Here is a 12,362-nt window from a genome sequence, read left to right as displayed (position 1 = left end):
TAAACAAATACGTTTTAAGACTTTAATTTCATATTCAGTAAAATTAAATGAATCGTGTTAGGTAGTAAGGAATGCAAGATGGTGAATTTGCTTAAATTATATTTTTTCTTTTATTACTGACTCTCACACATTTGATTTGATAACATCCTGGGAATGATTTTCAAATCAACAAATCCCTGAGGCATTCAGATATGAACACAATTAGTATGACGTGGTAGTGTCATCATTGCCCAGGGGCTGCTGTGGAGTTACAATATGTCCCTGATGTGTTCCTCTTTCTGTTTTGAACGACTCTGCATCGTATACCCACACAGTGTCTATTCCTTCTCCAGCGGTGCCATCAGGTGCCCAGGTGGGAAAAGGGAAACGGCAGGCCACCACTTTAGCTGTGCTCTGTAGTTCTGTCTGCAGTTTGCCCTCCAACTGATCCATCTGTGAAGTAATACAATCAATCATCATATTGAGGGTAATATTGTTGATGTAGTGCTATGTGTGGTGGCATTTACAAAACAAGAAGTTACCATTATTTTGTCAAGTCTAGTAGATAAATAAGAGTTAAACTCACCATCTGAGGTACTCCAAATATGACAACATTCGAGTACTGATTAAAGCTGACCTGAGAACCAGGGCATACACATACATTAAAAGAAAGACCCAACATTAGTCCCCCCTGTATTGGGTATTAGGCTACTACATAAACGTTATTTTGGATGAAGAACAATTTGTAAATGATCACTGGTGGATTGACTAACCTTCCATAAATCTGATATGTGGAAGGAAGTAGAATGATGAACACCCGCTCTCCAAGCTCTGTAACGGGAGTACCACACCAACCATGGATTCAACTCAAATCCAACAGCTTCAAATCCTTTCTTTGCAGCTGCGATCACCTGCAGAAATTAAATGCATGGTTAAATCAAAGTGCCAGTGATAGGAGCAACAAAATACTACACATGTCCAGCCTAACAGTCTTCTGGGATGCTAATAGGCTACAACTAAATTCCCTCTAATGCAATTTGTAACTTTAATTTCCTGTCAAGAGTGCAACCGCTGCAAATTGCACAAACCCAATGGTCTAACTTAACAATCAAAAGTGAAGTTACAATCACAAATTCAGACAATGGCTGGTCCTCCTCTGATCAGACTACTAAGTGTACGTACTTACTATTCTTCCATCCCCACTTCCGATGTCCACGAGGGATCCAGATCTCGCCTGCAGCACTTTCAGGACATTTTCCACCTGTGCTGTAGTTGCGGGAACATAAGGTAGGCACACCTTTCTCAAAGCAGGTGCAACAAATGGACCTGCAACAGCGTAAAGGGCAACCAATGACCCCCCGACAATTCCAGTTGCGATCAGTCCTAAACGTTTTTTGAAGCCGCTGTCTTTAGAATTAACGTTACATTGTATCGCCTCCGTTTCCAGTAGACTTTGTTCTGCCATGATGACTTGCTACTTTGAATCAATGAATGAGCGCGAGCTGCTGGAAACCTCTCCTCCCACTGTTAGCTAGCTACTCATCCAAGGACATTTATTGATAGCTACATCATTCAAGAACATGTAGAAATTACGAGACTAGCCACCAGAAGTACACTTAAACACGTGGGACGTAACTAAATAGCAAACTGACATGACATTTTAATGTCAGAAAAGGTGAAAATACTTTATTAGAATCGAAACCTCGCTCTCCTCTCGCTCTGAACCAAGGTGTGCTGCAGCTTTTTGTCCGACTTGATGCGAAATACAGTTTTGGTAGTTCCTAGTTCCTCTCAATCATCATGCTTTTTCCTGTGGTCAACATACCATCCTCTATTACTACCACCCTATGTGTCACAAAACCAAGCATTTAATAATATAATGTTGATGTAAAATGATCATACATTTGTAAATGTAATAACAAAACAGAGGTACAGTATTTGGAGATGGGGTAGCCTAGACAATACAGAGGGAACAATGTATTATAACTGACAGGAAAAAACACTGTATAGACAACACCATTCAACAATAAAAAGCTAAATATTAAATCATAACAGGTGCAAACACATGATGTATATTGTATTTTTCATGTACACAGTCAAAGGGGGAAAATAAACAACTTCATATCCACAACATACATACATTAAAATCAAGGGGACACCATAGATCATATCAGAATGTGTATGTTTTTTGTTCACAAAAAATACTTACAAGACCACAACCATTCCATGATATGCATTCTTAATTTGTAGGCTACTCGTGTGAATCCAAGCAGAACAAAAACATATTTATCTAAAACAAATGTAACAAGCAAAGAGGAACAGAACATTTGTGTGGTTGTAGGGCATGCATGTTCCTCATACCTCAGAAATCATTGGACATTGACTGATGTGCAGCCAGGACATGGTGGCTCTGGCTGGGGGTCTGACAGTCATCCATGTCGTCATCCTGGTCACAACCATCCTGCCCGTCCTGTGAGTAACTGTACTTCATCATCAGTATATTCCTGTGGCTGGAGGGTGTGGCCTGGTGGGACTGGGAGAGAGGCATGTCTGACATAATGGCTGCGTCCCGCACACTCAGGTTACTTTGGCTTCCCCTGATGCTGGATACCTGGGAGTGGGCTCCGCCGCAGTGGTGGTCACGAATGCATTTGGACGAAGACCGTCTGAGTTTGTGAAACTTATCAAAGTCCTCGGCCATAGCCATTTCGCTCATGTGGTCGGCAGAGGCTGCCCTCCGCAGAGTGCACAGTTCATAATGTGGCGGCTCAAAGGCCTCGTTGAGCAATGTGGGGTCAAAGTCATCCCTCCTGATGATGTATTTTTTGCGTGGCTGTTTAACTTGAATGATACTTGCCACAATGAGAAGGACAACCACCAGACCACAGGTGACTAGAATGATTGTGACATTGGTGTGGTCAATATTGTCTAAGATGCTGGCTTTCCTCTTCTCTGTGGACAGTAAATATTACATACAATCAAGTTTTCTATTTTGGCGGCTAGGTTTGAATTGTGATGAATAGTGTGATGAAAGTTACATTTAGAAATATCAACATTACATTTAGAATGCACCATTAACTTGTACTTTTGTCATACAGGTTAACCTAAAACATTAACTGTAGTTCATATTTGTCAGCTCTATACCCAAAAGGAACAGGTGTTTCACCTTTGCAGTTGTTCTCGTCCCAGGGGTAGACACAGTTCTGGATCCCGTTGCACACTAAGCTGGTGTTGATACACATGTTGCTATGGCAAAAGAAAGCCTCCGCTTCACATGGAGCTGAAAACAAGGGGAAGATAGCTTTACTCCCTAAACATTAAATAGAGTTTTAAACTAATGAATTAGATTAAAAAGCAAACAATAAGGCACACTGCCACAACAAACTTCAACAAATGCCAACAAACAGACACCTATATGCGGTTGTTTTTTTTGTCAGTGTTTATTGGTGTTTGATGGGGTTTAATGTGGCAGTGTGCAAGTGACTTTAGATCACGTTTGGTCCAGGAGTGTTGTTACTACACTGTAAAAAAAAATCTAGTTGTTTCAACTAATTATTATTAAGTAACTGGTTCCACAGTTACTCAACTTTTCAGTCAAAGTGTTACCTGAACTTAAAATTTTTAGTTGGCCCAAACTTAGCTCCAACTCCAGTCAATTTAATTAAAGTGATCTGTTTGCTTAACTTGTCTCATATATTCATTCAAGTAGAAGTTATTATTTGGGCATCTTAACTAAGAAAGGCTATGCAACTGGTTACACACACAGTGCTTTTAACATACAATGTTTTCAATTTATATATTTGAGAAACATGATTACATTGTTCATTTATACAGTAATTATTATTCAACAAGCTTGCCTGGGATTTGAACTCACAACCTTTTTGTTCACAGCATACTGATCTTCCTGCTACGCCACCATGTCTGTGTCAATGATCAGTTAATCTGACTATTCTCTCATCATTGATTTGATTGACTTATTTCAGCATTTAGGGTTTTCTGTATACAGTAGTTGTCTAATGTTGGTGGGGCATATTACTCAGTTTTAATGTTACTCCTTAATCACTGTGATAAATAAAATTGTTTTATTTTTGTGTACTTTTAACAGAGCTGAGATTTACTTTGAACTGCAAAGTGTAGCAATACAGGTCAAATCAATCATTGACACAGGCATAGCAGGACGATCAGTATTCCGTAAACCAAGAGGTTGTCAGTTCAAATCGCAGGTCAAATGAACACATGTTGAATAATAATTACCGTATAAATGAACATGGACAATGTAATCATGTATTTCAACATGTGTCAAATGTGTAAGTTGAAAATATTGTATGTCAAAAGCACCGTGTGTGTGTAACTGGTTCCACAGACTTTTTTTGTTGTTGATGAAGATGCCCATATAATAATTTCTGGTTGAATGAACATATGAGACAAGTTGAGCAAAGACATAATTTTAAATTGACTGAATTGTTGCCTAAGTTGGAGCTAAGTTTGGGTTAACTAAAGAATGTAAGTTCAGTTAATACTTTGATTGAAAAGTTGAGTAAACTAAAAAAGGTTGTGGAACCAGTTACTTAATAATAATTAGTTGAAACAACTATATATTTTTTTACAGTGATACAATAACCCAGTAAAGGGGACCCTGTATTCCCTGCGACTGCCTCTCCTTACAAACTAATTGGAACTTTTCAAACAACGTGTCAACAATTAAACATAGCAGTAGATGGAGTGGAAATTGTGTCGAATTAATTCACTAACGCTCTAGGAAGGTTGTGAAAAGGATCCGGAAGCGGCTTTTTCGGCTGCCCTGATCAGCCCACATTCGTATGACCCCCACCGAGGTAACCAACATGACATCGTTGGCCACTGTGCTGCAGAACTTGTTCTTCAGGTGCTCCACTGAGCTACTCCCGTCGTACACAGCCACAAAGTTACGTTTGCACTCATTGGAGTTGTGCATCTCATATTCCAAAAATCGCAAATAGATCTGGAAAAACAATTCAAATAACAGTGTGAAACAACAGGTTTCCAACCAAATGGGAACTTGACTTGTGTATCTTTTGTATAGCATGTTTTCCAGAAGACTAATGGAGAATGTGAGTGAGAGATATTGCAAATATGAAGAAGAAAAACACACAAGAACTGTACTGACCCTTCCTTTTGGTGGCGCTCGAATGAACCACCTACAGTCCACAGCCTCTGTCTGCAAGGCTTTGCCATCTTTGAGTATTGCTGCAGAATCAATGATCCCATCTGATCCACCCAGATCAAATTCGCAAACTGTAGTACAGGAGAGTCCATTGCACAGTGTGTTAGTTACACAACAGTTTGCTGTTACAATATACAGTATGAGGCTTATATATGTTTACATAGGTGATATAAGAAGAACCGTGTACCTACAAGGCAGAGGCGGTAGGACACCCAGGTCTTTAAATTCAGGATCTGAAAAGAGAGCACACAACAGTGAACCTATTGTATACCTTTTCTGCCATTTCACAAAATACATGTTCTGTGTCTGAAAGGATAAGGGCCAGCAATGCATATTCTTGACTGTGTGAACTCTGTCCTTAGTTTAATCCATTCTGCAATCATCCACTTGTCCTTCATAAAAAAATGTTGAGACAGAAAGAACAGGACTTCTATCCTAAAGCTTCACCATTATGATTTGTAGGTGGATTAATAATCCTTGGACCAGCTTTATACAGATTAGGCTGCACAAGCAATGAGAACCAATTGATAAAATGGGACTTCCAAAATGTTTTCATGATAAAATCTCAAAAGATGAGGTTGAGGGAGAAACCAGTTTTTGAAATATTAATATAAATATAAAACAGTTATATTTAGAGGCAGATCTTTGTAATATCACCATGGCTGCAAGGAGGAGACAGCTGAACTATTTAAAACCTAACCTCATCCATGAATCCTTATTAATCCTCTTGTTTCTTACCTCTGTATCATGGATTATTCACTGTGTGTGTGTGTGTGTGTGTGTGTGTGTGTGTGTGTGTGTGTGTGTGTGTGTGTGTGTGTGTGTGTGTGTGTGTGTGTGTGTGTGTGTGTGTGTGTGTGTGTCAGAAGAAAAATATATTTAAAAAATATGAAAATATATTAAACATATGTAAATCTTGCTTTTCTATCCAGTTTAAAACAAATATTTACTGCAAACACTTACGCTTATGTAACAGTGTAGTAATAAGATGATGATCGGTCAATGAATTATCCTGCCACTGATGAGAGGAATTAGAAGAGATTAGCATTTGGCACTAAAGGATTCATTACTTCTGAGGTAAACACTGGGAAATCAGCTTGTACTTCTCTACCAACGCAGGCCTGGGAAGGCTTTCTATTGGCTAGAGTATTGTTGCATGGATGCTTTTTTTATGGATACTTTTTGTTGTATTAGTCCTGCAACATGTACCCTCACACTCACTCACTCCTCAAAATGTGCCACTGTGTTTCAGGGAGAGATTATATGGGAATCAATTTATATCTATTTATATCAATCTATATTCATCTTTTGACACTGAAGTATCACATCGGAACTTGTGGATGAGCCCCTCACTTCAAGTCTTGACTCCAATGGAGGGCAGGCAGTGATATCGAATAACCATGTCTACTGGCAATGTCAAAACCTTCACAAGAATGTGAGGTTACTGAGACACATTTTTGAAAGATTGATCTGATGAATGGCTTTGATTGGGAGAGAGGGAAACAAGGAAGCAGATTAATCTTTCCTCCCAACGTAAGTGCCCTATAAATTCTGCCAGTAATAAATTGTCAGCTGCATGGGTATCCCTTAAGCCGAGGCTCAGAGCTGACAAGCTGTACTCCCCTGAAGACAAGCTTTCATTAACTGGGCTGGGTGAAGGAGGAGATAACCCCCCCCCCCCCCCTCCCCAGTTGCAGCATGTGTGCCTGCACTACAAATGCAGCAGCTGATATGGACACACACAGCAGTAAGCACCACACCAGTCTCCTGTAGCTCAGTCACTGAGCTGTGACTGGTAAATTGTTTTGGCTGAAGTTCTCTGCATTAACTGGATGTGTACAACTTTATGTCAATATTGTGTCTGTGTGTCACCATGTGTGCCTGGGTGAGACAAACAGTTAGCCTGTCGGAGTCACACATTCAGCAACAACCTCAGAATAACACTGCAAATATTGAAACGGTTAAAGCAAATCAATGTATTTGAAATGATATTACCTTGAGTGAAGTTATAGCGTGCTGAAAATCCAATTGCCTCCAGTTCGCCGTCTGCAACAAACTTTATATGCAGGTATCGCCCACTTGATTTAATATACAAAGGGCTTTCCTGGCCACAGTATCGACCAATTAAAGTGGAGAAGGAAAAGGGCCCATCGCGTACTTCAATGTGGTCAAATTTGCATTCCCATGAAGGCTCAATTGAATACTTCTCATCAAAGAAGAGGTCAATGCATTGTCTTGGTGAAGCTGAGAGAACACAGTGGGGAAATGTAAGAAAAAGAAACACAATAAATAAATAAAAAACATTTACTGGTTGAGATGGTGTTTATGTCTTACCTTCAATGATATAAATACATGTTCGCTCTGGTGGGTACTTTTGGGGGTAGTTGGGGGAGGTGAACAGGCCTCCCTCAGCCTCCTTTATCCAGGTGCCACATTGGCCTATTGGAGTCACCCCTGAATTGTTTGTCACTGAAGAACAAGATTAATGTTCAGGTGCCAATCATACAGAACTATTATACCATCCAGCTTTGTCTGACATTAAAAATGTATCAAATATATTGTTATTGATCTGGTGTTTCATGGTCTTCTTCATTACACAGACATTACTTTTCCCAGTTAGGTAGATTCCAACATAAGGGAAATAAATAACTCTACACACAGTGTATATTTCAGTGTTACCTGCTTTTTTTCCCGGTGTACCAGACAATCCAAGAGTGATTAGACTTGCAACTACTGCTGTAAAAATAAAAGGAAATGAAAGTTAGAAAAAAATACCCAGAAAACAATTGGCTATGGAAATTGTGTTTGTGTATGTTACTAAACCACAAAATAAAATGATGTTCCACAAAATCCAGAAATTACCATTTCGTTTCATAGCATAATGAATTCACATGTAGCGTTTTTTTTAAAGAGTCATTGCTGGAAAGTTCAATGGCAAGCATTGATTTAACTTTATGCTGTTGACCATCTAACTACGCTTTTAAAGAGATCATGTGATACAAACAAAAGTAGACAAAATTTACCGAGAGGCAAGACAAATTTGTTCACCATGTCTAATCCTTGCTGTTTTCAAACACACATATTTCCAAAACGAAATGAACGAATCATTATTCCGTGCAACGGGAAAATTCAATCATCATATCCACGATATCACTATTTTATCTCAGTGTAAACAAAACACAAATACAAAGTTACGGGAGTAAAAGCAGTCTCAATCCATCCGCTGCTGCTGTGACAGACAGATCTGAACGTTCTCCTGAGTCCTGATTTCCATCCAAGCGCAGCGACGATAATCCGACCGACAGCAACCTTCAATGAGTATAGTATCCTTGACAGTTGACATCGTGCCAATTTCCCGTATTATATCTGCCACATGCCGGTGTACATCATCATAGGTCTCTGTGCTTGTGGTATTTATTTTCCGTGGACGTTCTGCATAAATACTTGGTCTGGACACTTCAAGCCAGACACTTCAGGCCACCTTACTCTCAAATATATAGGATATTCAATTCTGGTAGTACTGTAATAACTAGTTAATAAACTATAATGATGTTGTTTTATGAAGGAACCGCAATTCAGCTTCAACTCAAGGTTAACTTATTTTTTTTATTTTGTGGCTCCTGTGTGGCGCAGCGGTCTAAGGCACTGCATCTCAGTGCTAGAGACGTCACTAGAGACCCTGGTTCGATTCCAGGCTGTATCACAACCGGCCGTGATTGGGAGTCCCATAGGGCAGCGCACAATTGGCCCAGCGTCACCTGGGTTAGGGTTTGGCTGGGGAAGGCCGTCATTGTAAATAAGAATTTGTTCTTAACTGACTTCTCTAGTTAAATAAAGGTTAAATAAAATAATAAGATATTAGAGATGAATTGGGGACAGGGTTTGGGACAGGGTTTGGGTCAATTCGGAATTTCAATTAAATCCAGGAATTAAAATTCGAATTTGAATTGTTCACACCCCACACACAGGAAGCAGTATTGCATTTGAATTAAAAGAAGTAGAATTGAATTGAATCTTATCAAAGAAATTCATCTGAGACATGAAACGTACATTAGGTACACTCTCACGAAAATGGATGGCTCATACAGACAGTGAGTCATGTTGCTGTGGCTTACTATATAAAGCAGGCAGATGGGCATCGAGGCATTCAGTTACTGTATATTGAACATTATAATGGGCAAAATGAGTGACCTAAGCAACTTTGAGCTTGGTATGATTGTCGGTGCCAGGCACGCCAGATTCAGTATCTCAGAAACTGCCGCCCTCCTAGGCAATTTTTTGATTCTTGTCATGGATGGGCTATTGCCACACCACTCTGATCAGCTAAAACCAAGAAGAAACGGCTCCAGTGAGCACACGATAATCAATACTGGATAATTGAGGAGTGGAAAAAAATTATCTGGAACATGATATCGAGTTCAGTTTACTTGAGGGGCCTGCGCAGTTCCCCGACCTTAACCCAATAGAGCATGTTTGGGATGAGATGGAACGGGCTGTTCACAACAGGAATGTACCGCCGTCCAATCTGCAGCAACTGCGTGATGCCATCGTGTCAGCATGGACCAACATCCATGTGGAACGTTTAAGACTCCTTGTAAAATTACCCTGAAGAATTCAGGCTGTTCTGAAGGCAAAGGGGGGTCCGACCCGGTTCTAGATGGGTGTACCTAATAAACTGGCCCGGTGAGTATATACTGTAGCTATATGAGTCTCATTCCTTTGACATATATTTAGCCAAAAGTATCTGCCACCTCATAGTTAAAAAAACATACAATTTCAAATATTAGCTTGATTATAACTCAAAGATGTCAAACAGTTTTTTGTTGGTATTTTTGGAATTAGATGTTATGTTGTTCCATTCCATTCTGGAGTGTTTGATCTAATGCATTCTTGGATATGTATTTTTTGTTTAATATTTAATAACATTATTATATTATAGAATTATTATAGAACACCTAAAAAATTATCTAACAATATTTACAGACCACTATAATTACTTGAAACACGTTTAAATGTTTCAAGAAAATTGAAAAAATAGTATTGCTTACAAAATAAACATTTGCTTAATGATTTATGGAAGAAATTATCCATTTGACTTTCAATGAATTTCATCAAATTAAATTCTACTTCTTTCATTCATATTCAATTCAACTTCTGCTTCCTGCAGGGTGTGGCCAATTCAAATTCAAGAAATTGAATTGGCATTTTAGACGCAACTTAAAATCAACCCCAATTGGGGAGCATTGTTATGATAGGCAGCAGGGAAGCTAGAATAAGGCTTGATGCAATTAACAAAAGTTTACTTAGCAATGGGTCTCAGAAAACAGATGGGAGGAGGGTTCATCCAGTCTCAAATGAACTTTGGCAACTTCTGTCTGAAGCCTTTCCCATATGAGTAGAAGGTAACCGTGGGTCCATACAGGAACCAAGATCATAATACTGGATAATGCTGCATATTAAACTTCACTATGATGAGAAAAACGCAAATGAAAGGAATCATCCAAACAACATGAACAAAGTATCAAACAGATGCAGACAGAGGAGGGTGGGGAGCTGCAGTAATATGTTCAGCTGTCCTCTTGCCAGAATTGCATTTCATTCCTTAAGGCCAGGTGTCCCAGGTGTGAAATGATTATGGGCAATAGGGTGTGTTGAACAGGGTTTGTTGACACAACAGTCAGTTCGCTGTGTGGAAATAACATCTCTCATATCATACGCACGTTTTTTTAATCTGCAATCCATGCAAAAATAAAGACAGTCCTATAAACTCAACCTGAACTCACTATACAGTATGTAGTATTTTGTCTCTTTGCCATGCCTTTTATCTGTGAAAAAAAACCATGCATTTCTGTTGCATGTTTTTGTTTTTGACTGCCATATGGGATGAAGAAATAAAGTAAAAGTAAAGTATTTTGAATTCCATAAAGGTTTCAGAAAATGTATATTTAAACAGATCCATATCATTCAATATTTCTGAGGAAAAAGATGAGCTTGAGTTTCTCATATAAGTATTGCAAACACGTATTTCATTCACATTGCCTCAATGTTGCAAAGCTGGATTACTTCTCACTCTTCCAGACCAAAGAGAAATCAACTCCCTTGATATTCTACAGAAGGGAGACAAATCTGACAATACAATCCATCTGGCTTTAGTTTCTGTGAGGCAGATTGTTGTTATTCAGAGTTTTATCAGGACAATGAACAGGTCTTAATTTTTTTGCACACTCAGACAGAATAGCAAAATCTGAATTCATGATGACACAGAGGAATTGAGTCAGTCACTGACTGTGTCCATTCCCCAAACGCACTCACCAGTCACATTATAATGGCAATGCCACTTTCTTACCATGAAACATGTATGAATGTTGAACAAGGTTTATATTTCTCTATGAATGTTTCTTTTTAAGTATTATGTAACTAATAAGAAGGCATTGTACTGTATCGGTCTCGTGAGACCACATGCACATAGCTATCCATATGCACAGACTAGCTAGTCTGAGACCGCTGTGGACACAGTCAGTATCAAATCTGTAATTACACAATATCTGCACGGAGCCATAAGCAATTGTGCCATGCTTGGAATATCAAGGCAAGTTTTAGCTGCAGTTTGGATGAGCTGCACCCAAGTGTGGTGTGTAGTCTATGTTCAGGAGTCCCTAAATTCTACCCACTAAACAATCATTCTGATGCAACTTTGTCTACAAAACATAGTATTTTGACAGATTTAGACACATGATTATTATGGAGACGATCCAAAACCGGAGATTAAAGTCTTTAGTTCAAATAGACTTAATAGAGATTTGAGAAGAAAACAGTTATCATCAGACATACCATCTGTTCCAATATGGTAAGCAATAATGTTAAGTACAAAAAGTAGGTCATATTGACTGTAAAATGTTGTCAATATGACCCTGGGTGTGATTTAACAGAGAACAGTCTACATTGGGCTTTCCATGAATATCAGAATACCATCTACTGGCAACTCTCCTTTTCTTTCATTTGACCTATTTTATATAGACAGATACAGACAGGCATACGTGCTCATTTAGCATTTGCCAACCAACCACTTGATGGTGCAAGTGTAACTCATATCACAGCCTTGACACTACACTACACATATACTGTGTGTGAGTGAGTGAGTGAGGGAGGGAGGGAGGGAGGGAGGGAGTGAAAGAGCGAG

General features: G+C 39.1%; 2 protein-coding genes across 2 annotated transcripts; both read right to left on the bottom strand.

The window, feature by feature from the left end:
* Positions 1-82: 82 nt before the first annotated feature.
* On the bottom strand, positions 83-1,715 carry atpsckmt (fATP synthase c subunit lysine N-methyltransferase). Its single transcript, XM_071377153.1, has 4 exons — positions 1,166-1,715; positions 753-890; positions 566-616; positions 83-432 (listed from the first exon to the last, which is right to left on the bottom strand). The coding sequence occupies exons 1-4, from the start codon at positions 1,442-1,444 to the stop codon at positions 202-204; spliced, it is 699 nt and encodes a 232-aa protein (XP_071233254.1). The 5' UTR covers positions 1,445-1,715; the 3' UTR covers positions 83-201.
* Positions 1,716-1,864: 149 nt separating this feature from the next.
* Positions 1,865-8,495, bottom strand: LOC139560410 (neuropilin and tolloid-like protein 1). The gene is made up of 9 exons (XM_071377152.1): positions 8,206-8,495; positions 7,862-7,918; positions 7,517-7,651; positions 7,178-7,426; positions 5,374-5,415; positions 5,126-5,253; positions 4,732-4,960; positions 3,146-3,259; positions 1,865-2,931 (listed from the first exon to the last, which is right to left on the bottom strand). The coding sequence occupies exons 1-9, from the start codon at positions 8,231-8,233 to the stop codon at positions 2,342-2,344; spliced, it is 1,572 nt and encodes a 523-aa protein (XP_071233253.1). The 5' UTR covers positions 8,234-8,495; the 3' UTR covers positions 1,865-2,341.
* Positions 8,496-12,362: the final 3,867 nt, after the last annotated feature.

The sequence above is a fragment of the Salvelinus alpinus genome, chromosome 30 (genome assembly GCF_045679555.1).
Source record: "Salvelinus alpinus chromosome 30, SLU_Salpinus.1, whole genome shotgun sequence".
Classification (NCBI taxonomy): domain Eukaryota; kingdom Metazoa; phylum Chordata; class Actinopteri; order Salmoniformes; family Salmonidae; genus Salvelinus; species Salvelinus alpinus.
Note: the sequence above shows the minus strand (reverse complement) of the source record. Positions and strands in the feature narration are given on the sequence as shown.

Excerpts from the sequence above, each read along its gene's own strand:
- atpsckmt (XM_071377153.1), bottom strand. The coding sequence starts at position 1,444 with ATGGCAGAACAAAGTCTACTGGAAACGGAGGCGATACAATGTAACGTT. Across the intron at positions 891-1,165 it reads GAAGTGGGGATGGAAGAATA|GTGATCGCAGCTGCAAAGAA; the intron begins GTAAGTACGTAC and ends TAATTTCTGCAG. Across the intron at positions 617-752 it reads ACATATCAGATTTATGGAAG|GTCAGCTTTAATCAGTACTC; the intron begins GTTAGTCAATCC and ends CCTGGTTCTCAG.
- LOC139560410 (XM_071377152.1), bottom strand. The coding sequence starts at position 8,233 with ATGGTGAACAAATTTGTCTTGCCTCTCG. Across the intron at positions 3,260-4,731 it reads TTTCACAACCTTCCTAGAGC|CTCCATGTGAAGCGGAGGCT; the intron begins GTTAGTGAATTA and ends CCTTGTTTTCAG. Across the intron at positions 2,932-3,145 it reads GGACGAGAACAACTGCAAAG|AGAAGAGGAAAGCCAGCATC; the intron begins GTGAAACACCTG and ends TACTGTCCACAG.